The sequence below is a fragment of the Sebastes fasciatus genome, chromosome 7 (genome assembly GCF_043250625.1).
Source record: "Sebastes fasciatus isolate fSebFas1 chromosome 7, fSebFas1.pri, whole genome shotgun sequence".
Lineage (NCBI taxonomy): Eukaryota > Metazoa > Chordata > Actinopteri > Perciformes > Sebastidae > Sebastes > Sebastes fasciatus.
In genome coordinates, this window is record NC_133801.1 from 29,255,801 (window position 1) to 29,276,755 (window position 20,955).

The following is a 20,955-nucleotide window of genomic DNA, read 5'->3' on the forward strand; positions in this document are numbered from 1 at the left end:
GGCCAATGAGGAAACTCCAACACTTGGCCGACCAATCGTGTACCTTCATCAATCAGTCAGTCAGTGATAGATTTTTGCGTTTGTAGGGCTGGCCCTCTGCAGTCCAGCCAAAAAGCATCCATGTCAGAGCCTCCTTCCAACCTCCTGATCAAACAAAAGTTCAGGCTCTTTCACCACATGAGTGTTGCAATTATGATCTCAAACTTGATCAAACAAACCTTATTTGATCTATGGCCTCAGGGTCCTGAGGGGGAGTGCTGAAGAGACACAGTGACACACTGACAGCTGTTGTATGATGAGTAAGTGAGTGTGTGTGTGTGTGTGTGTGTGTGTGCATGTGCGTGTGTGTGTGAGTGTGTGTGGGTGTGAAGCGGAGGTGGGTTTCTCTATCAGAGGCTATTTATGAGATGCTGACTCTGGATAGTTCCACTCAGGATCATCTCGATCAGTCATGGGTCGTCCTGGGCTTCAGATGTGGACATGGACCCTGTGTGTCTTCTTCAGCTGGATGTGTGTGGGGGAAGCAGTGACAGGACCGTAAGTTTACTTGTACTGTCCAAACAAATAATAATGGCGTGTGATTGAATGAATATAAATCTCGGGTAATGATTTTTTTTGCTACATAATCTTCTGTGTTGGAGTTTCGTCCATGCCAGATCCAGTGAGATCTACTGTGTGTGTATGTTTCTGTGGCTGTAGGCAGTACATGGTAGCCATTCCTGCGGTTCTTGAAGCCGGAGCTGAGACCAAATTCTGTGCGAGTCTCCTGCATCCCAACGAGACTCTGGTCATGACCGTCACTCTGATGTCCCAAGAGGTGAATACAACCCTCCTCAAGCAGTCGTCCAGTGAAGACTTCCATGCCTGCCTTCAGTTTCAGGTCAGCTCTCCAGATTTGATTCATTTGCTCATTTACACAACATTCTTTGAACATGTTTTAATAGAAAACTCACACATAGAGTAAGACACACAGATTTGTAACACAAAGTACACGGTATAAAATAATAAAGTGTTTTTTTCAGTAAGGCAATGGCTCTCTTGGTGTCTAAGAAATATCTTTCTGTCACAGGTTCCGTTAGTGAAGAATGGAGCAGTGCATAATTTCGAGGTGGAGGTAAAAGGCGACACATTTTACTCAAAAGAAGTCAGGAAAGTCCAGATCAATGTCTATCAACCAATGACATTCGTCCAAACAGATAAACCAATCTACCTCCCTGGACAAACAGGTAACCACGAACTGATGATCTATGATGTTGTGCACAATATGGTACCATGCTGTTTATAGAAGGATTTCCCCTTTACAAATAATTACAGATGTGCATGCAGCACAGGGTAGAAAATTAATTTCCACAATGTCATCACAACTTATATATGAACATTTTTAGGATGTATAAATAAAACACCTTGCTTGTTTGGACGTAAATGTGTATGCAGCATTCATCCTTGCTTTCCTAAAACATTTTTACTTAATGTCACATGTCGACATTAACTCTCGCAGGTACAGAGAAATTCATTTTGTGTGTGTGCCCCAAAATGTCAACAGGCAGTACGTGTTAAATTCACAGAAGCCCAGAAACAACATGTTAGCGTGAAATACTATTGTTAGCATATATGAATAAGTAACATTAGCTTATAGGAAAAAAGTTACGTTAGCATATATGAAAAAATAACAATAGCTTACATGAAAAAAAGTTTTGTTAGCATACATGAAAAATTAACATTAATTTATTTGAAAAAAGTTACATTAACATATGAAAAAAGTTATGTTGGCCTACATGAAATTTCTGCTGTTTTCCTGCTGCACCAGTTAGGAGCACAGAAGTCCCCCCATTCTGGATATCAATGTCACAAATTTACAATATTCATTAAAAACATGTGAGCTATCTCACATTAAATGCAGCGCTGGAATGCGGCCTGCGCCAAGCTGCCATGCAATGTCTATGAAAAGCTGTAGCGGCCGCTTCAGAGTTCAGCGAGCTGCGGCCTTTTGATTCTGCAGCGAAGTGCAGCCAAACTAAAAGTTGGAAAACGTTGAACTTTTAGCGGCGAGGCGCGGCCAGAAAGTACCCGCAGTAAATCAGTAAACACATCCTGTGACCCCTGTGACCCCTGTGACACGGTGACGTTGACTGCAGTTTATGGCTGACAACAGGGGCTATAATGTAAATGCCATTAGTAAATTATCTATTTTTCTAACCTTTCCTAACTTGTAAATTTGATAGTAATGATGTAATGTCTGAGTTGTCAGAAGATCAGTTTCACTAGCCTGTGAGGATGTTTACCTCTGCTGTAGAAGAGCTGTAAAAGCACTGGACACTAAGATGAGACCTGCCAGTCAGCTGGTGAGTGTTTGAACAGTCTCTCCTTTCTTTAGATCTCAGTCATGAACCACGCTGAAGCTCTGGCTCAATAGTACAACCACAGCCCCTTTAGGTAAACCTGCCTGTACTGCGCTGAAGGTCTTCCAACATGTTTGTTGACCCAGTGATAAATCCATCAACCCCTAACACTAGTTTCTCATTTTGCAACATGTTGTCGCACATAATGTCATTTTAATTGGTAATAACAGTGGAAATATACTAAAGATTAAATAGAACTGTATATGTTTTTTCCGAATGACATACTCTGAAGACAATACTTTTTATGTTAATGTATGTCACATGTTTCATATTTTCAAATCATCAATACAAGAGCTGAAGTTTGTGTTGGCCTCTGCAGTAAATACCTGTAGATTGTAAAACATCCGAGCACTGCCTGCTCATCACCATTGAACCAATGATTTCTTAATGAAAAATGACGTGCAGTGAATCACCTTAAACTGAACTCATTAGCACACTGTATGACGAGAGCAATATATACCAGCTTGTCCTTTAACAAATCTCCCTCTTTCTTTCTTTTTTGCAGTACAATATCATCGAAATTGAGGTAAGACTAATAATAAAACTATCCACACTTTGACACACACTGAAGGTCACTTAATTTAAGTATACTTTCTAAAATACCATGTGCACCCCAGCTAAAAAAGAAGTGCACCGATGTTCACTTAATTTAAGTATACTTAGTATACTTCCATGTGCTCCCCAGCAAAAAAAAGTGCACTGAAGTTCACTTAATTTAAGTATATTAAGTATACTTCCATGTGCTCCTTAGCTAAAACAAAAAGTGCAGTGAAGTTCACTTAATTTACGTATACTTAGTATACTTCCATGTGCTCCTTGGCTAAAAAAAAGTGCAAGGAAGTTCACTTAATTTAAGTATACTTAGTATACTTCTATGTGCTACAAAATGTTTGATTCTGATATCAAGTTGTGAGTGATAAATATACAGTAGGTACTGTGGCAGGATATTTTACACTGAACAACTTGAACAGGGCATTTCTGAATGATGACAGTAAGTATAAAGTGTAAAAAGTAAATATTGACCTTGGAAACAAAACATCTTAAGTCAAAAATCATGTTTTACAGGCTGCATTTGTTTTTCTTATTTTTCCCTTAACCTACTTAAATCAAGTTATTAATGTAGTTTGACAAAAATCCTAAATCAAGCTCGACCTACAAGCATTTTCTGGAGATACTAACTGTCTTCATCAGTAGATGGAGTTTGCTCGGTTTTGTTGTTGTTGTTATAAAAGCTAATAAGTTAAGATTGCAGAAACTGAAAAATTATTATTATTATTAAAATATTAGCCTGCCAATACATTGATCAGAATCTGTTTGAGTGTAGTTTCAAATAGTATGTTATGAAAGTGTTCGCTTCAAGCTTATTCAAAAGTACACATGATGCTTTTCACAATGAGAGTCAACAAGTATAAGAAAAAGAAACAATCAACATGCTCTCCATGTATTCACATGAGTTTCCTATTTTTGTCATGAATACATGCTCTTCCCATTTATTTTATTCATTAGGATGCTAACAACAACCGGATTGGACAGTGGTTGAATGAAATATCCAACAGTAAGATACTGCAGCTTTCTTACGCCTTGAACTCCGAGGCCCGTGAAGGAACCTACAAAGTTACTGTGTCGATTGGGTCAACTAAAAGACATCACAGCTTCAAGGTAGAGAAATATGGTAAGTTCTTTTTTTTTACCTTGCGTTTCAATCCATTTGTAATGAAGCAAGAATGCTAATAATTATATTTTGTCCCCAGTTCTGGCTAAATTTGACGTAAAACTAGATGTAACCAATGAAGTAAGTATTGATCAGGAAGAAATCAAAGCTGAAGTATGTGCAACGTAAGTAAAAGCTCTTTCGCTCATTACACTCTTAAATAATCTAAAATGGGTCCAGATTGGAGAGTGAATGGCTCCTTTTCAACTACGCTATATTTTTCTTTGTCCATCTAATAGGTATACATACGGACAGCCTGTACCAGGCAGTGTTAAAATGAAGGTGTGCCGACCTCTTAATAGCTACGTGAGTAGAGTAGATCTAATCAACCCTGATGATCCGAATGGAATCCATGATATTACTCCCCCATGCTATGAGGAGACCAAGCAGGTACAGTTGCTATAATGACAATCTCATGTCTGCTGAAAGAAGATGCATATAAATGTAGACCTTACATATTCTGCTACAGAATGGATGTATACTGGAACATACTGTGCACATTTAACACTACATGGGGCGGCTGTGGCTGAGAGGGTAGAGCCGGTTGTCCACCAATCGGAAGGTCGATGGTTCCCCGGCTGCTCCAGGTCACATGTCGATGTGTCCTTGAGCAAGACACTCAACCCCAAATTGATCCCGAAGGCATAGCCATCGGTGTGTGGATGAGTATTTAGATTAGATCCTGATAGGCAAAGTTGGCACTTTAGCAGCCTCTGCCATCAGTGTGTGAATGGGTGAATACTGACATGTAGTGTAAAGCGCTTTGTGTGGTCGGAAGACTAGAAAAGCGCTATATAATTCCAAGTCCATTTACATTAGATCAGATATATTGTCATCTATCTTTAGGGTGACCAGATGAGAATGGGTGAAATTCGGGACAGGGGAGTTGGAGCCGGGCGTGGTCACGTGGCCACAACGGGCGTGGCCTCCAGTACATTACATTCAGAGTCAACGAACCGTAGGGACAGGCGATACCAAACATTTCTAAGTCGATACGATACCGATACTTTTTGTTACATTTTTAACGATATCGATACCGATACCAATACTGATACCAATAAAACACAAATATGAGTACAATTAAATAAAAATATTTGTGCCAAAAAAACAGTCCAGTATTTTACAGAAATACTATAATTAAATAATGAGCAATGCTACATTTCCTTTCTGCCATTCTCTCACATGTTTGATGTGGAAGTGTGCGACTGTACGCCGCTGTACGCTAGATTCTGATGTCACATTGGTTTCCACAGGCATGTGACACTGGCCAGCTAAATATTTCAGGGCTGTTTTGGCACAAATGTTATACAAAAGTAGTGAAAACGTTTGGAAGTGTTGTAACCACCCACGTTTGTATTTATATTAGGGCTGTCAATCAATTCAAATATTGAATTGCAAATTAATCACACATTTTTTATCTGTTCAAAATGTACCTTTAAGGGAGATTTGTCAAGCATTAAATACTCTTATCAACATGGGAGAGGGAAAATATGCTTGCTTTATGCAAATTAAGGTACATATTTATTATTTAGCAAAATAAATATGTTCAAATCATACAGACGTGGACAAAATTGTTGGTACCCTTCCGTTAAAGAAAGAAAAACCCACAATGGTCACTGAAATAACTTGAAACTGACAAAAGTAATAATAAATAAAAATTCACTGAAGATTAACTAATGAAAATCAGATATTGCTTTTGAATTGTGGTTCAACAGAACCATTTTAAAAAACAAACTAATGAAACTGGCCTGGACAAAAATGATGGTACCCCTAACTTAATATTTTGTTGCACAACCTTTTGAGGCAATCACTGCAAACAAGCGATTTCTGTAACTCTCAATGAGACTTCTGCACCTGCCGACAGGTATTTTGGCCCACTCCTTGTGAGCAAACTGCTCCAGCTGTCTCAGGTTTGAAGGGTGCCTTGTTGAGACTGCATGTTTCAGCTCCTTCCACAGATGTTCAATAGGATTTAGATCAGGGCTCATAGAAGGCCACTTCAGAATAGTCCAATGTTTTGTTCTTAGCCATTCTTGGGTGTTTTTAGCTGTGTTTTGGGTCATTATCCTGTTTGAGGACCCATGACCTGCGACTGAGACTAAGCTTTCTGACACTGGGCAGCACATTTCGCTCCAGAATGCCTTGATAGACTTGAGATTTCATTGTACCCTGCACATATTCAAGACACCCTGTGCCAGATGCAGCAAAGCAGCCCCATAACATAACCGAGCCTCCTCCATGTTTCACATTAGGTACAGTGTTCTTTTCTTTGTATGCTTCATTTTTGCGTCTGTGAACATAGAGCTAATGTGACTTGCCAAAAAGCTCCAGTTTTGTCTCATCTGTCCAAAGGACATTCTCCCAGAAGCTTTGTGGCTTGTCAATATGCATTTTGGCAAATTCCAGTCTCGCTTTTTTATGATTTGGTGTCCTCCTCGGTCGTCTTCCATTAAGTCCACTTTGGCTCAAACAGTGACGGATGGTGCGATCTGACACTGATGTACCTTGACCTTGGAGTTCACCTCTAATCTCTTTGGAAGTTGTTCTGGGCTCTTTGGTTACCATTCGTATTATCCGTCTCTTCAATTTGTCATCAATTTTCCTCTTGCGGCCACGTCCAGGGAGGTTGGCTACAGTCCCGTGGACCTTAAACTTCTGAATAATATGTGCAACTGTAGTCACAGGAACATCGAGCTGCTTGGAGACGGTCTTATAGCCGTTACCTTTAACATGCTTGTCTATAATTTCCTTTTTAATCTCCTGAGACAACTCTCTCCTTAGCTTTCTGTGGTCCATGTTCAGTGTGGTACACACCATGATGCCAAACAGCACAGTGACTACTTTTCACCCTTTAAATAGGCAGACTGACTGATTACAAGTTTGAAGACACCTGTGATGCTAATTACAGGACACACCTTAGTTTAACATGTCCCTATGGTCACATTATTTTACATCTTTTCTAGGGGTACCATCATTTTTGTCCAGGTCAGTTTCATTAGTTTGTTTTTTTAAATGATTCTGTTGAACCACAATTAAAAAAAAATGTCTGATTTTCATTAGTTAATTTTCAGTGAATTTGTATTTATTATTACTTTTGTCAGTTTCAAGTTATTTCAGTGACCATTGTGGGTTTTTCTTTCTTTAACGGAAGGGTACCAACAATTTTGTCCACGTCTGTAACATGGTAGACTGCAGCCCAACAGGCAACAACAGCTGTCAGTGTGTCAGTGTGCTGAATTGGCTATGACTTGCCCAAAAAATGCATGTGATTATCATAAGGTGGGCATGTCTGTAAAGGGGAGACTCGTGGGTAGCCATAGAACCCATTTTCATTCACATATCTTGAGGTCAGAGGTCATGGACCCCTTTGTTTGGAGGGTTATTTAGCCTCCTTCCAGAGGTTCCTTAGGTTTTGTAGTTTCATATGATGTCAGTATCTTCACTTTTTAAAACTGAGCCCGCTGCAACCTAAAAATTGCAAGATGCATTAATGCGTTAAAGAAATTTGTGGTGTTAAAATGAATTTGCGTTATCGCGTTAACATTGAGAGCCCTGATTTCTATAATTGTATTATCAATACTTTTTAAGGAATCAATACCAAATGAGTATCTTGTGAGTATCAAAGTATCGATACCACAGTATCGATCCGCCCATCCCTAACGAACAGTAGTAATAATAATAGTAGTATTCTTAGTAGTATTCTTTCCTACAAACTTTGCAAAATTTTTCTTTGGATCTTGTAAGGCAGCAATGATCCACGAGTATTTCCCTCCCCACTCCTCCCGGTACCTGCAGTAACGTGTTGTCTTTCATAGTTGTTAATCAATTTGTGGCACTACTGTACACAGCTAGCAAAAAACTACAACAGCTATAATTCATTTGGGTTACAGACATAACAGTGCCCATCTGTGGGCAACGCCAAAATAATGTTTCACAACAACACGTTTTCAATGTTTTATTAGACTTATTAACTAATCAAAACTCGGGATGTCTGGACACCCTATCTATCTTTTCAGTCTAATGTACAAATTGGGGAGCATAAAAGTTCATTTTTGACCATGGAAATAGTAGTTTGTCATACAAAAAGTTTAAATCAAGCTTACTGGCTTTTTGGGAGCTTCAACTGCATCTCACAGTCTTCACCAGCAGATGAAGCTGCTGCTCAGTTAAAGTACAGAACTTAAAGAAGGGAACTTTACACATAGTCACAAAATAACATACAAAGACAGATTATAACCTCTGTCTCAGTTCAAAGATGGTCTCTGATAGCCAAAGATGGCATGCTTCCTGATCCATACAGCAATGCTCCATAAATACTGGAGCATATGAGGCAACTTGTGAATTGTTTGGGTAATCTGTCCAATTATGCTGTTGGAGGAGATGTCATTGTGCTTTTGACAAACATTCAAGACTGGGGTCATCTTCACATCATATTTTAAATAAGTAGCAAAGTTTCCCCTCATCAGAGCAATTCCATTATGAGTTAAGAACTGTACTGAGCTATATACTATATTCTACTATAAACAGTAGTTTGACACTCTCCCTCAGGCAGCAGCAAACATTAGCTAAATAATAACTTCAAGCTACAGCAGTAATGTATGAAAAGGTAATGTTAGTTTGAAAGTTAATGTGTTAATGTATTTCATTGTATTTCATTGTGTTTTTTAGGCAGACAAGAAAGGCTGTGCCAATTTTATGTTCATGATGTCAACTTTCACAAAAATGGCGCAAAAGGCATTGATAGATACACTGGAAGTCAGTGCCGAAGTGGAAGAGGAGGGCACAGGCAAGTCTATTTCATAATTATATTTATATTTTTAAAAGAGAGTTAGTTTACCAAGACAATTACAATGCCATGTATTGAAACAATGTGTCATACACATAGTTGTAACATGGATGCTGCTTGTACAGGTATTACACGCCCACAAGAGAAGAAAATAAAGATTTCATATGTTATTGGAAAGCTGTCCTTCATTGACACACCCAAGATTTATCAACAAGGATCAGATGTGGAGAGAAAAGTAAGTGCATGTTAACGTCACTCATTCAGTGTGATTCTATACACAAAGCAATGTGCATTCTCAGTGATACACCTTTGTGCTTCCTACAGGTTGAAGCAGTTTATTACAATAATACGCCCATTCCTGGCACCTGTTTGAGGGTGAAAGGTGGTCAGCACGTCTGCTGCAGAATCTCACAACTGATAACGATGGTGTTGCCACTTTCTCATTGAGCACAGCTGACTTTAAAGGGGACATCCACCTCCGCGTAAGTAAGACTAGAACTCATATCTGTAATCCAACATTTGTCAGTCACATCGTAACCCTTTCATGAAGATGACAATGTAGGGATTTGGTAATAACAGGTTTGGTTATTAGCAAATTCATTAATAAATAATAATATAATTATTAATATTAATACAAATTATCAATAAACATAAAAAATAAACGGGGCACCACCCTAGAATCAGGGACCAATAACCAAAACGTTAATATAGTCTCATTAAATATACCAAATTATCAATTTGGAACGTTGATTAATAATTAAATTAATAACTATAACCAAAATAGATAGTAAAGGTTGAAGGATATCGGAGTTCTTGACATAGCAGAGGTTGGCATTATTCACTCTTGTACAACATTAAACAGATCTGCATGTATATTCCAAAAACATTTATTTTCAAGATAATAAAGGTTTAAAACACAATATTAATCTAACTAAATAACTAAACTAAACAAACCAAACAAAGTGTGTAAGCATGCGTGTGTGTTTGTGTGTGTGTGTGTGAGAGAGAGAGAGAGAGAGAGAAATAGAGAGAGAGAGAGGGAGAGAGACAAGATGGCTTCTTGTCTCAAGATGTCTGCCTACAGACAAAAGGGGCGAGCACTGTAAAACTACAAGGCCTCTTTGTTCTTCGGAACACATGTACTCAGGGGGGTGTAGTGGGGGTTAAGATTATCTGAAGCTGTATGTTTAAGTTTAACTAATTCACAGTTTCTGTATGCGATCTTTATGTGTGTCAGACAATGCAGTGGGTTAGAAAAGATGGTTAGTTTGCATGCAAGACCTTGTCTATGTGAAGCATAAACTAAACACATCAGATGTGGCGAAGCCAACTACCCGAATATCTTAATTACAAATAATATCACAACAGTCAAACTCAATGAATAACATTAAACCAAATCAATACAAGTACATTCTAGAAATCAAAGTTGAACAGTCTTGCTCAGCCATGTGCAGTTGCTACTGCTAAGGTAAGCCCAGTACGTTACCAATCCATGGAAGAAAAGGGTTTGTAATTCCATTTGTTGAAGTTGTGGTTCCAAGTCAAAGATGTTGTCTTTGCTGTGCTCAAATCAAGTTGTGCAGATTGGAGGAAGCTGAGCACTCCAATACTTCTTCCAAGCAGCTTGATACCTTGGTGCTAACTTCCTTGCGGTTTTTGCTTGAAGTTAGTTGGTAAAAAGGCAGGCTCTCGCGTCTTGTGCCTTAGAAGATCCTTGTGATCCAATGGCTGTTTCCTAACAGGCCATAGATCAGAGAGCTTAGGTGGGGAGAGCAGCAGCTCACCTCTGCAGGTCAGCAAAGGTGAGGAGAAGGAGCAGAAAAAAGGCAGAAAGAGAAGGAACAAAGAGATTCCTCTGGATTTGTCCTGGGTGAATTTCACACCTATATGTGAATGCTACAGTAGCCAATGGCTACTGAGCTGAGTCCTCAGCCAATGGCTACTGAGCTGAGCTGAGTCCATGGGTCAAGGATCATGTTACTGAGTTCATGTGGTCACTTGCCACCAGTCACATTGGTGGGTCCCTACAACAACCAGTCCAAGAGCATAAACCTAAAATGGTTTCTCAATATGCTGCAATTGACCAAGGTGTCACCATCGTAGCAAGTGGCCCCTTATGAAAAAGTAGTATACTTCAAGTTTATACTTGTAACTTGTAAATGTACTACTTTAATAATTCTTGGGTCTAAATTGGCCAACTTTTTAGTTTATAAAAGTATACTTTTAAGTATTCTTTAAGTATAAGAATAGTAAACTTTGAGTACATAAATAGTTTACACCCAAGTTTTATTTTGTACTGCAACTATACATTAAGTAAATGGATAGTTTACTAGTTGTATACTTGTAGCCCGCTTTTTAGTTAATGAAAGCAAACTTTAGAGTATACTCTCAGTAAACTACTAGTTTCATAGTTTTTATACTGTAAGTATACTTGTATATATTTGTACCCCACTTTATAGTTCATGAAAGTGCACTTTAAAGTATACTTTCAGTAAACTAGTAGTTTCATAGTTTTTATACTGCAAGCATATTCTATTGTGATACAGGCTACCAGAGACAGCTGAACTACAAACATAAAGATGGTGCTTACAGCACATTTGGATCAGGAACAGGAAACACTTGGTGAGAACATTACTGACCAATCATCCACTAAGATTAATTATGGTGTAAAATATTTACTACGTCGTACAGCCATACCCTTTATACCAGTGATTCTCAAAGTACAGTCAGGGGACTCCCAGGGGTCACATGTCATTGGGTCCACAGATTAATCTACAGATTGGGACAATTTGCACCAATAAAACAAGCATATTGTGTCCATTACCACAACCCACGTTAGCTTCACTCAGGGCGCAACAAACTGTTCCTGCTGCTGCTTAGCTTAGCTTATTAGCCAGTTAGCTAGCTGGCGAGCATGGAGAAATATTTGAGACAGTCCACATCGACAAGTGACGCTAAGCCCAAACTAACTAAGTTGAGAAAATATGACGACAGTTATATCGAGCGACAGCCGAGCTAAAGCAGCATCTGATTACAAAGCACCTGAATCCCAGCAGCTTGATAGCTTGGTGCTAACGTCCTTGCTGTTGTTGCTTGAAGTTAGTTGGTAAAAAGGCAGGATCTTGTGCCTTCTACTTTAGAAGAAAGTTCCTTGTGTTTCTATGTCTGTTTCCTAACAGGCCATAGATCAGAGAGCTTAGGTGGGGAGAGCAGCCGCTCACCTCCAGCAAGGCCAAAGGGGTGAGAAGAAAGAGAGGGAACAAAGAGATTCCTTTGGTTTTGTCCATGGGTCAAGGAGCATGTGACTGAGTTCATGTGATCGCTTGCCATCAGTCACATTGGTGGTTCCCAACAATATCTAACTTTGTTTTAACATCCTCCTCAGGCTGACTGCTTTCGTGCTGAGATCGTTTTCCAAAGCGATGTCGTTCATCTACATCGACCCAGCAAAGCTCGAAGAGTCTATGGTTTGGCTGACCGATGAACAACGAAAAAATGGCTGTTTTGAACAGTCAGGGAAGCTCTTTAACAACAGAATGAAGGTAATTAAAGTCCGTCTGGAGTTCCTATGAAAATTAGGTTACATGTTGATCTTCACTGCAGCAGTAGTTAAACACAAATGCACCTTCAGGACTTTCATTCATGGCTCAGTAAATGAACGGAATGTGCGACATGCAAGCAGCAATTTGCAGCATGAGATAATTCCCCCTCATATTGATTTTAACAGGTTTCTCTTATCAAAACAAACGCCATAATGGCGACTCATGCAGGATTATAGGAGAGTTCCGTGGGACTCACAAATGTATTTATACGTTTCCGAGTGACGACCCTTTGTGAAACAGGACACTGCCGCCATTTGCAAACTGCTCAAAATGACTTCTGTGAGTGTGGCCCCTGGGTGTTGGAGGTGCAGTGATGATCTGTGTGTCTGTATGATGCTTCCTCTCTACAGGGTGGTGTGTCTGACGAAGTGACCCTCAGTGCCAACGTCAATGCTGCCTTCTTGGAGATGGAGAAGCCCGTAGATGTGAGTAGACTCCTTTCACTACAAACATCTCATGCTGTTTTAACTGTAAATTGCTTGAAGGAAAGAATTTACTTTACAACATATACACAAACCAATAATTTTTACACTGACAAGTAAGAAATAGAACTATTAAATACTTGACAAATCTCCCTTTAAGGTACATTTTGAACAGATAAAAGATGTGATTCATTTGCGATTAATCGCGATAAACTGTGGACAATCATGAGATTAATCGCGATTCAATATTTCAATCGATTGACAGCCTTAATTATAATGTGTGCTTTTAATCTGTTCTAGGATCCTGTGGTGAAGCAGAGCCTGTCTTGTCTCAAGGAGACCACCAGTGACCTCAGCAACACCTACACTACAGCTCTGCTGGCATACGTCTTCACCCTGGCAGGAGACATGGAGACCCGTGCTCACCTTCTGAAGCACCTAGACACTGTTGCAATACAAGACGGTGAGTCATCCTCCTAAAGGAAATCATTCTGGCTTCATTACTGTGAATGTAGCTCACCTTGTGCCTGTTTGTCTGCTTGTGGATGGCTGTTTTTAGGAGGGTTCCTCCACTGGTCTCAGATAGCAAAAGACAAGTCAGCCTCCCTGTCTGTGGAAATCAGCTCCTACGTGCTGCTGGCCAAACTCAGCGCCGCTCCTACAGCTGAAGACCTGGGCTACACCAGCAGCATCGTTAGATGGCTGACGGGCCAGCAGAACTATTATGGAGGCTTCTCCTCCACACAGGTACGGGCAGCCCAAACAGCATAAAGCTGGACTTTGAATTAAACGTACTGCATTGTCTTCTGGGACAAATATGATGAACAAAGATTATTGAAATGTGTGTGCAATGCACTTTTCAGCTTATTCAACTGTTTCATTAACTTGTGAAGTAGGAACATTTTCTAAATGTATAAAGGAATACTAAATCCTTCAACCTATCTGAAAAATTCAAAATCACATAATTAAGACATTAGGGCTGTCAAAGTTAACGTAATAATAACGCGTCTTTAATGTATTAAGACAACTTGCGATTTTTAGGTTGGCAACTTACTTACGCTAAATTTTGGTGAGGAAAAACTGTCTTGGCTATTTTCAAAGGGGTCTCTTGACCTCTGACCTCCAGATATGTGAATGAAAATGAGTTCTATGGGTACCCACGAGTCTCCCCTTTACAGACATGCCCACTTTATGATAATCACATGCAGTTTGGGACAAGTCGTAGTCAAGTCAACACACTGACACACTGACTGGTTTTCACAGGAAAGCGACATGAGCCCACACCTAAAAAGTTTAATGTCAGTGATTATACCTGACCAAGGACAACAGCGGTGTTATAGCCCTTTAACTACAATTCACATATACTGAGCATACTGTCCTGTTTGAAATTGTAATTTTCTTAATTGATTTCTGTATGAAAATCAACAATTAGAACCTGAAATTGATAAACGTGAACTCCTACATATGAAAGCTATTGTATGTTTTAACAAAAGTCAATACATTTACATTTGTATAAATTTAAGCACATAAAGTATTTGGTATTTTGGTTTGTGTGTGTTGTAGGACACAGTGGTGGCTCTTCAGGCTATGACTCTCTACTCCACTCTGGTGTTCAGTCCAGAGGGTTCCAGCACAGTGACAGTCCAGTCTCCCAGTGGTGAGATCACATTTGATGTGAACCAGAACAACAAACTGCTCTACCAGGAGAAGCTGCTGCAGGACGCGGCAGGAAAGTACAGCCTGGAGGTGAATGGCACTGCATGTGCTGCAATGCAGGTCAGTGGTCACTGCAGCTCTACCTGGTTCTCTTTGCTATACATACACCATCACAAACACTGCTAATATAACTATGCCCTAATGTTAGCAGCTCAGTAGGAATACAGAAAGTTTGGAAGTTCCGTACTTCCATTACGCCTCCACCTGCATTATACTTTGTTTGATCTAAAAATAAGAGGTTGTACCACGGACACCGTAGATCCTATGTTGCACAAACCTCAGTCAGATAAAGGATCAATGAGTGAAGCAGACTATACCCCCCCTCTGCCCCTGAACTCTCTCTGCTACCAGGGGATGGAGAGGAGGGGGAGGGGGGGGGGGAGGGGTGTGTCTACAGCTAATGTAAAATGTCTTCACAGTGAATGGTTGTTTTCATTATTTCTTTCACAGGTTTAACAGGGAAGTGTGGTTAGTCCTCGCGCCGTCACTGATTCCAGTATAATTTAAAATGACTCGCATTTTATTACAGATATATTTGATGTACCTTTACACAACGTCTGTTTGTGTAAACATATACAAACAGTTAACAAGTATTTGCTTGTTAGTATTCTGCCACAATCCGTTGCAGCTGTGTAACTACTGTATGTGTCTGAGGTGAATTGCATGCACGATGGACAATAAAATAATTGTAATGTGAAAAAAAAACTGGTTTTGTGTTGACCTTTTTTAACTGTTCATCTTTCTGCTGTTTATTTATTGTATATGTTTCATCCACAGGCCAGAAGTTTGCAGTTCAGCTTAGTGTGGAAGGTGAAATACGGTTAAAAAAGAAACACGTGTTCTTATGGCTTTCTGAGGAGTCTCTAGTCAAGTCAAACTTTATTTATACAGCACGTCTAAAAACAACCACAGTTGACCAAAGTGCTGAACATAAAAATGAATACAAAGCGAGCAGCAGAAAGAACAGAGTGAAAACAATAAACATAATGTGCACATGACTTTGTTGCAGAGAACCCAATTATAAAACTGGGAAATGGATCTTGTTAGATGGCTGACGGGGCAGCAGAATTATTATGGAGGCTTCTCCTCCACTCAGGTACAGCCTAAACAACTGCATGCTGAACTTATACTGTAGTTCCCCTCCAGACACGTTCGGCTGCTATGATTCATATTTTGTTTAACATGGCAGTATAAGATATATTTTTGTGTGAGAAGGTGTATGAATTATATATTTAAAAGTCTGATTGCCTGGGGGAAAAAACTGTTCCTCAGTCTGCTGGTGAGAGTCCTGGGGGTCCTGTATCTTCTACCAGAGGGCAGGAGGGAGAACAGGCTGTTGTGGGGGTGTGTGATGTCCTTAATGACCCTCAGGGACTTCCTGAGGCACCGCTGGGTGTACAGCTCCTGCAGGCCGGGCAGCTCGCACCCGGTGATTTGTTGGGCCGAGCGAACCACCCTTCCCAGCGCCTTACGGTCCACGTTGGTGCAGTTGCCGTACCAGGTGGTGAAGCAACCTGTCAGGAGGCTCTCTATGGTGCCCCGGTAGAAGTCCCTGAGGATTTGTGGTTTAAGTCTAAAAGTCTTGAGTCGCCTCAGAGCGTACAGTCTCTGCTGGGCCTTCCTGACTACAGCAGTGGTGTGGGTGTCCCATGTCAAGTCCTTATTGATGTTGACACTCAGGTATTTAAAGGTGTCCACCCTCTCCACTGCTGTGCCGTTGATGGTGACTGGGGGGTGAGTGCAACCCCCCCCCCTCCTGTAATCCACGATGACCTCCTTGGTCTTTGAGATGTTCAGGGAGAGGTGGTTGTTCTGACACCACTGTTTCAAAGTGGTCACCTCCGCCCTGTAAGCCGTCTCGTCGCCATGGGAGATCAACCCCACAACTGCTGTGTCGTCCGCAAACTTCACGATAGTGTTTGAAGCTCTTGTTGCCAAACAGTTGTGGGTGTAGAAGGAGTACAGGAGGGGGCTGAGAACACAGCTCTGTGGCCCTCCTGTGCTGAGAGTCAGTGAAGTGGAGGTGAGGTTGTCAATTCTCACCATCTGGGGGCGTTCCGTCAGAAAGTCCAGGATCCAGTCACACAGTGGTGTGTTCAGGCCCAGATCCTTGAGCTTACTGACGAGCCTGGAGGGCACTATGGTGTTGAACGCTGAGCTGTAATCCACGAACAGCATCCTCACATAGGTGTCCCTTCCTTCCAGGTGGGAGAGGGCAGTGTGTAGGACGTGGGCGATGGCGTCCTCTGTGCCTCTGTTTGGGCGGTATGCAAATTGCAGGGGGTCGAGTGTGGGGGGAAGCAAGGGGCAGATGAGGGATTTAACCAGCTTCTCAAGACACTTGCTGGCTATGGGGGTGAGGGCTATGGGGCGCCAGTCGTTTAAGCTGGTCACTTTCTCTCGTTTGGGAATGGGGATGATGGTGGTGGATTTGCAGCAGGTGAGATATAGCGACAGGTTGAAAATTGTTGTGAAAACCACCGCCAACTGGTGTGCGCAGGTCTTCAGGACGCGTCCAGGAATGCCGTCTGGGCCAGCCACTTTGCGTGGGTTGATACGCAGGAGGGTCCGGCGAACATCAGCCGGGGGTTCTGATTGTCTGCAGGGGTGGGGGTGGGGCAGGACATGACACAGGGTCTGACAGAGGAGTCAAACCTGGTGTAAAAATAATTAAGTTCGTCCGTGAGGGTGGGTGCTGTGTCTGTGATCTGTTGTCTAGGTCCTTTAAAGTCTGTCATGGTTTGGAGTCCTTGCCACAAGTGCCTTGGGTTGTTGGAAGTGAGCTTGGACTTCACCCGTTGTCTGTAGTCTCTCTTTGCCTGTTTGATTACTGTCCTTAATGAATAACGTGAATGTTTGCAGTCCTCTGGTGAGCCTGAGGTGAAGGCTGTGTTCCGTGCATTGAGGGCTGCAGGGACATCACAGTTTATCCAGGGCTTTTGATTTGGCTTTGTCTTTATAGTTTTTGTGGGAACCACATCCTCCGTGCATTTCTTGATGTAGCTGGTGACTGTGTCTGTGAAGTCACTGATGCTGTCGTTTGCGGTCCTGAACATCTCCCAGTCCACGTGATCAAAACAATCCTGAAGGATGGCGTCTGATTGGTCTGACCAGCAGTGAACGGTCCTATAGGCGGGGGCTTCACGTTTCAGTCTCTGCCTATAGGTGGGGAGAAGGAGGATGGAGGAGTGATCTGATTTGCCGAAAGGTGGGCGGGGGAGGGCTTTGTAGCCGTTGCGGAAGGGGGTGTAGCAGTGGTCCAGTGTGTGTCCCCCCCCCCGTGTGTTGAAGTGAATGTACTGATACAGTTTTGGAGAAATGTTCCTTAGATTGGCCCGGTTGAAGTCCCCCATAACAATGAGTGCGGTCCTCGGGGGTGCGCGGTCTCCTGCACGTTAACTGCTCTGTTTAACTCCCGGAGCGCTCTGTCCGTGTCGGCCTGGGGGGGGATATAAACACCGGTGATGGTAACCGATGTAAACTACCTGGGTAGCCGAAAAGGCCGACACTGTAGCATGTGGTACTCCAAGTCAGGGGAGCAGAAGGTGCCGATGGTCCTGATGTTCTTTTGGACACACCAAGTCCGGTTAACCAGAAGACATACCCCTCCGCCCCTCGTTTTCCCGGAGAGCTCCTGGTCTCTGTCCGCCCGATGGATGGTGAAACCCGGGGGCTCGATGGCGTGGTCCGGTACCTCAGCTGACAGCCAGGTCTCCGTGAGGCAGATAACGTTGCAGTTTCTGATGTCCGGCTGGAAACATATCCGTGCCCGCAGCTCGCTCAGCTTGTTGTCGAGAGACTGCACGTTTGCCAGTAACATGGTGGGGAGTGGGGGGCGATGAGCGCGCCGTCTCAGCCGAACCAGGACCACGGCTCGCCGGCCTCTCCTTCTCTGTTGGGACCCGGACTTCGGTTGGACCCCGGCTCGCCTGGCTGTCCTCCTCAGTTCGGGAAAGAGAGTTAAATCCGGAGTGAGGAGGTCACGGCTGTGGTGAGTGCTCGTCTTTCTGATGTTCAGAAGTGTCTCTCTGTTGTAACTGATCCTGGGGGCTTTGTTGTTGTTGTTGTTATTGTCGCCGTCGTCCATTCTTAGACGTTGCTTGACTTAACTAGGTGCTATAGAGCCTGAAACTATCAAGAAACCTAAAACTAGCAAAACTTAACAAAATAACATAAAACTGGCCTAAGAATACAAACTAACCTTTAAAAAAACACTAAAATAACCTAAACACGCTCCTGGCATGTCGCCCTCTCTCTACGGCGCCATGGTAACCCATTGCGAGCAATGATACGATGACAGCTACTCGGCTCTGATTGGTCGTTTTGGTTCTTTCAAAAGCCATTAGGAGCACTAGGGGGACGCAGAGGGACATGATTTTTTTCACAGATTGTCTGTCTCATGCACTACTGTCAGGATATAGTGACAGTTTTTTAAAGTACATTTTTATCATATTTGCTCAAAGTTACCAACTAGAACTTTAAGTCAGAGCCTCAAGATCACATAATAAAGCAGGACCCACCTTAAACGTTACTGGATTCTTGTAGCGCAAATTCAAATAAAGTATTCGATAAACTACAATAAATAAATACTCTGATGATGGTGCTAGATGAAAGGTCAGGGATCAAAGTTTTTACAAATCATCCTCTGGGTTGGAATGTTTATACAAGGGCTGTCAATCGATTGATTGATTTATCAAGTATTTAATAATCTTATCAACATGGGAGTGGGCAAATATGATGCTTTATGCAAATGTATGTATATATGTATTATTGGAAATCAATTAACCACATTAGCCACAGGTGCGCCACGTTAGCCATCCTAATGTAAACGCCGATGAATATTAGCGTATGCACGTGCACACACATACACGTGCCGGTTTGGGTGTTTGGAAACATGGTCACCCTAACCTGACTGGTCCCTGGTTTTCTGCTTGCCGTTTCAAACAGGAAACAACATGGCGGCCTGTTCGTAAACTTTCTGTTATTCTGTCTAAACAATCCACCAAAATGTACTTCTTAAAAAAGAGAAATAAGCTATGCCACTGCTGAATCTTGTTTCATTTTAGAACCAAATTGCCTAGTCTGACAGCTTGGTCCAAGTTTTGTGAGCCGGACGTGTCACGCTGGACAGACTCATTTGCATAAAGGACTGTTCTCGCCTTTTCATTTTGAATGAGCAACGGCCAATGAGGAAACTCCAACACTCGGTCGACCAATCGTGTAACTTCATCAATCAGTCAGTCAGTGACAGATTTTTGCGTTTGTAGGGCTGGCCCTCTGCAGTCCAGCCAAAAAGCATCCATGTCAGAGCCTCCTGCCAACCTCCTGATCAAACAAAAGTTCAGGCTCTTTCACCACATGAGTGTTGCAATTATGGTCTCAAACTTGATCAAACAAACCCTATTTGATCTATGGCCTCAGGGTCTCTTGTAGCATAAAAACATATGCACTTTCTTGTGTTTAAACATGCAGTTAATTATAACAGTAAAAGAAAGGGGGCACAGACTTGGCTTCTTTTTTAGTACCAAAAAGCCCAAAACTAAACAAAACGCATGGGTTAATGCCAGGAATGCTGATGCCCCCGTTGTCCCTAAGGGGGAGTGCTGAAGAGACACAGTGACACACTGACAGCTGTTGTTGCTATTGGGTTTGAGTTTGCGATGTTATGATTTGAGCATATTTTTTATGCTAAATGCAGTACCTATGTGGGTTTCTGGACAATAATTGTATCTGATTGGCAAAAGATATTTGATCGTTGTATTTGTCCTGAAAAACATGATAACATCACCCCATAACGGTTCAGTCGAAGAACCAGTCGTTCATGAGCACAAACCCACTGAGACGAAGAACCAGTCGTTCATGAGCACAAACCCACTGAGACGAAGAACCAGTCGTTCATGAGCACAAACCCAGTGAGACGAAGAACCAGTCGTTCATGAGCACAAACCCACTGAGACGAAGAACCAGTCGTTCATGAGCACAAACCCAGTGAGACGAAGAACCAGTCGTTCATGAGCACAAACCCAGTGAGACGAAGAACCAGTCGTTCATGAGCACAAACCAACTGAGACGAAGAACCAGTCGTTCATGAACACAAACCCACTGAGACGAAAAGACGAGTGCTGCTCAGTGACTCTCAATCAGCGAGAACCAAACCAAAGAACCAAAAGAGTCGTTCATGAGTTGGTTCGCTAGTGGCGGGTGAACAGCACAAACCGGTTTACTTAAATTAACTGGTCTTCTCGTCACTATAAGGAGGGACCCCAAAGAAAATTTTGCCTATAGGGCCCCCTGTTGTCTAGAGCCCGGACAGCACAAC

The 20,955-nt window shown here is 42.0% G+C and overlaps 2 protein-coding genes and 1 long non-coding RNA gene across 3 annotated transcripts in view; all 3 read left to right on the plus strand.

Moving 5' to 3' along the window:
• Positions 1–379: 379 nt before the first annotated feature.
• LOC141770533 (ovostatin homolog 2) lies at positions 380–1,300 on the plus strand. The gene is made up of 3 exons (XM_074640156.1): positions 380–537; positions 700–880; positions 1,070–1,300. The coding sequence occupies exons 1-3, from the start codon at positions 452–454 to the stop codon at positions 1,283–1,285; spliced, it is 483 nt and encodes a 160-aa protein (XP_074496257.1). The 5' UTR covers positions 380–451; the 3' UTR covers positions 1,286–1,300.
• A 999-nt stretch (positions 1,301–2,299) lies between these two features.
• The window catches only part of LOC141770532 (alpha-2-macroglobulin-like), a 44,478-nt gene continuing 25,822 nt past the window's right edge, over positions 2,300–20,955 (plus strand). The window contains exons 1-7 of the mRNA XM_074640154.1: positions 2,300–2,342; positions 2,905–2,925; positions 3,906–4,071; positions 4,151–4,235; positions 4,350–4,500; positions 8,779–8,896; positions 9,022–9,131. Of these exons, the coding sequence (XP_074496255.1) occupies positions 2,322–2,342; positions 2,905–2,925; positions 3,906–4,071; positions 4,151–4,235; positions 4,350–4,500; positions 8,779–8,896; positions 9,022–9,131 (672 nt within the window). The 5' untranslated portion in view covers positions 2,300–2,321. The remainder of the gene's footprint in view (positions 2,343–2,904; positions 2,926–3,905; positions 4,072–4,150; positions 4,236–4,349; positions 4,501–8,778; positions 8,897–9,021; positions 9,132–20,955) is intronic.
• LOC141770534 (uncharacterized) lies at positions 14,889–15,341 on the plus strand. The gene is made up of 2 exons (XR_012594586.1): positions 14,889–14,937; positions 15,008–15,341. It is a non-coding gene; the product is annotated as an uncharacterized LOC141770534 (long non-coding RNA).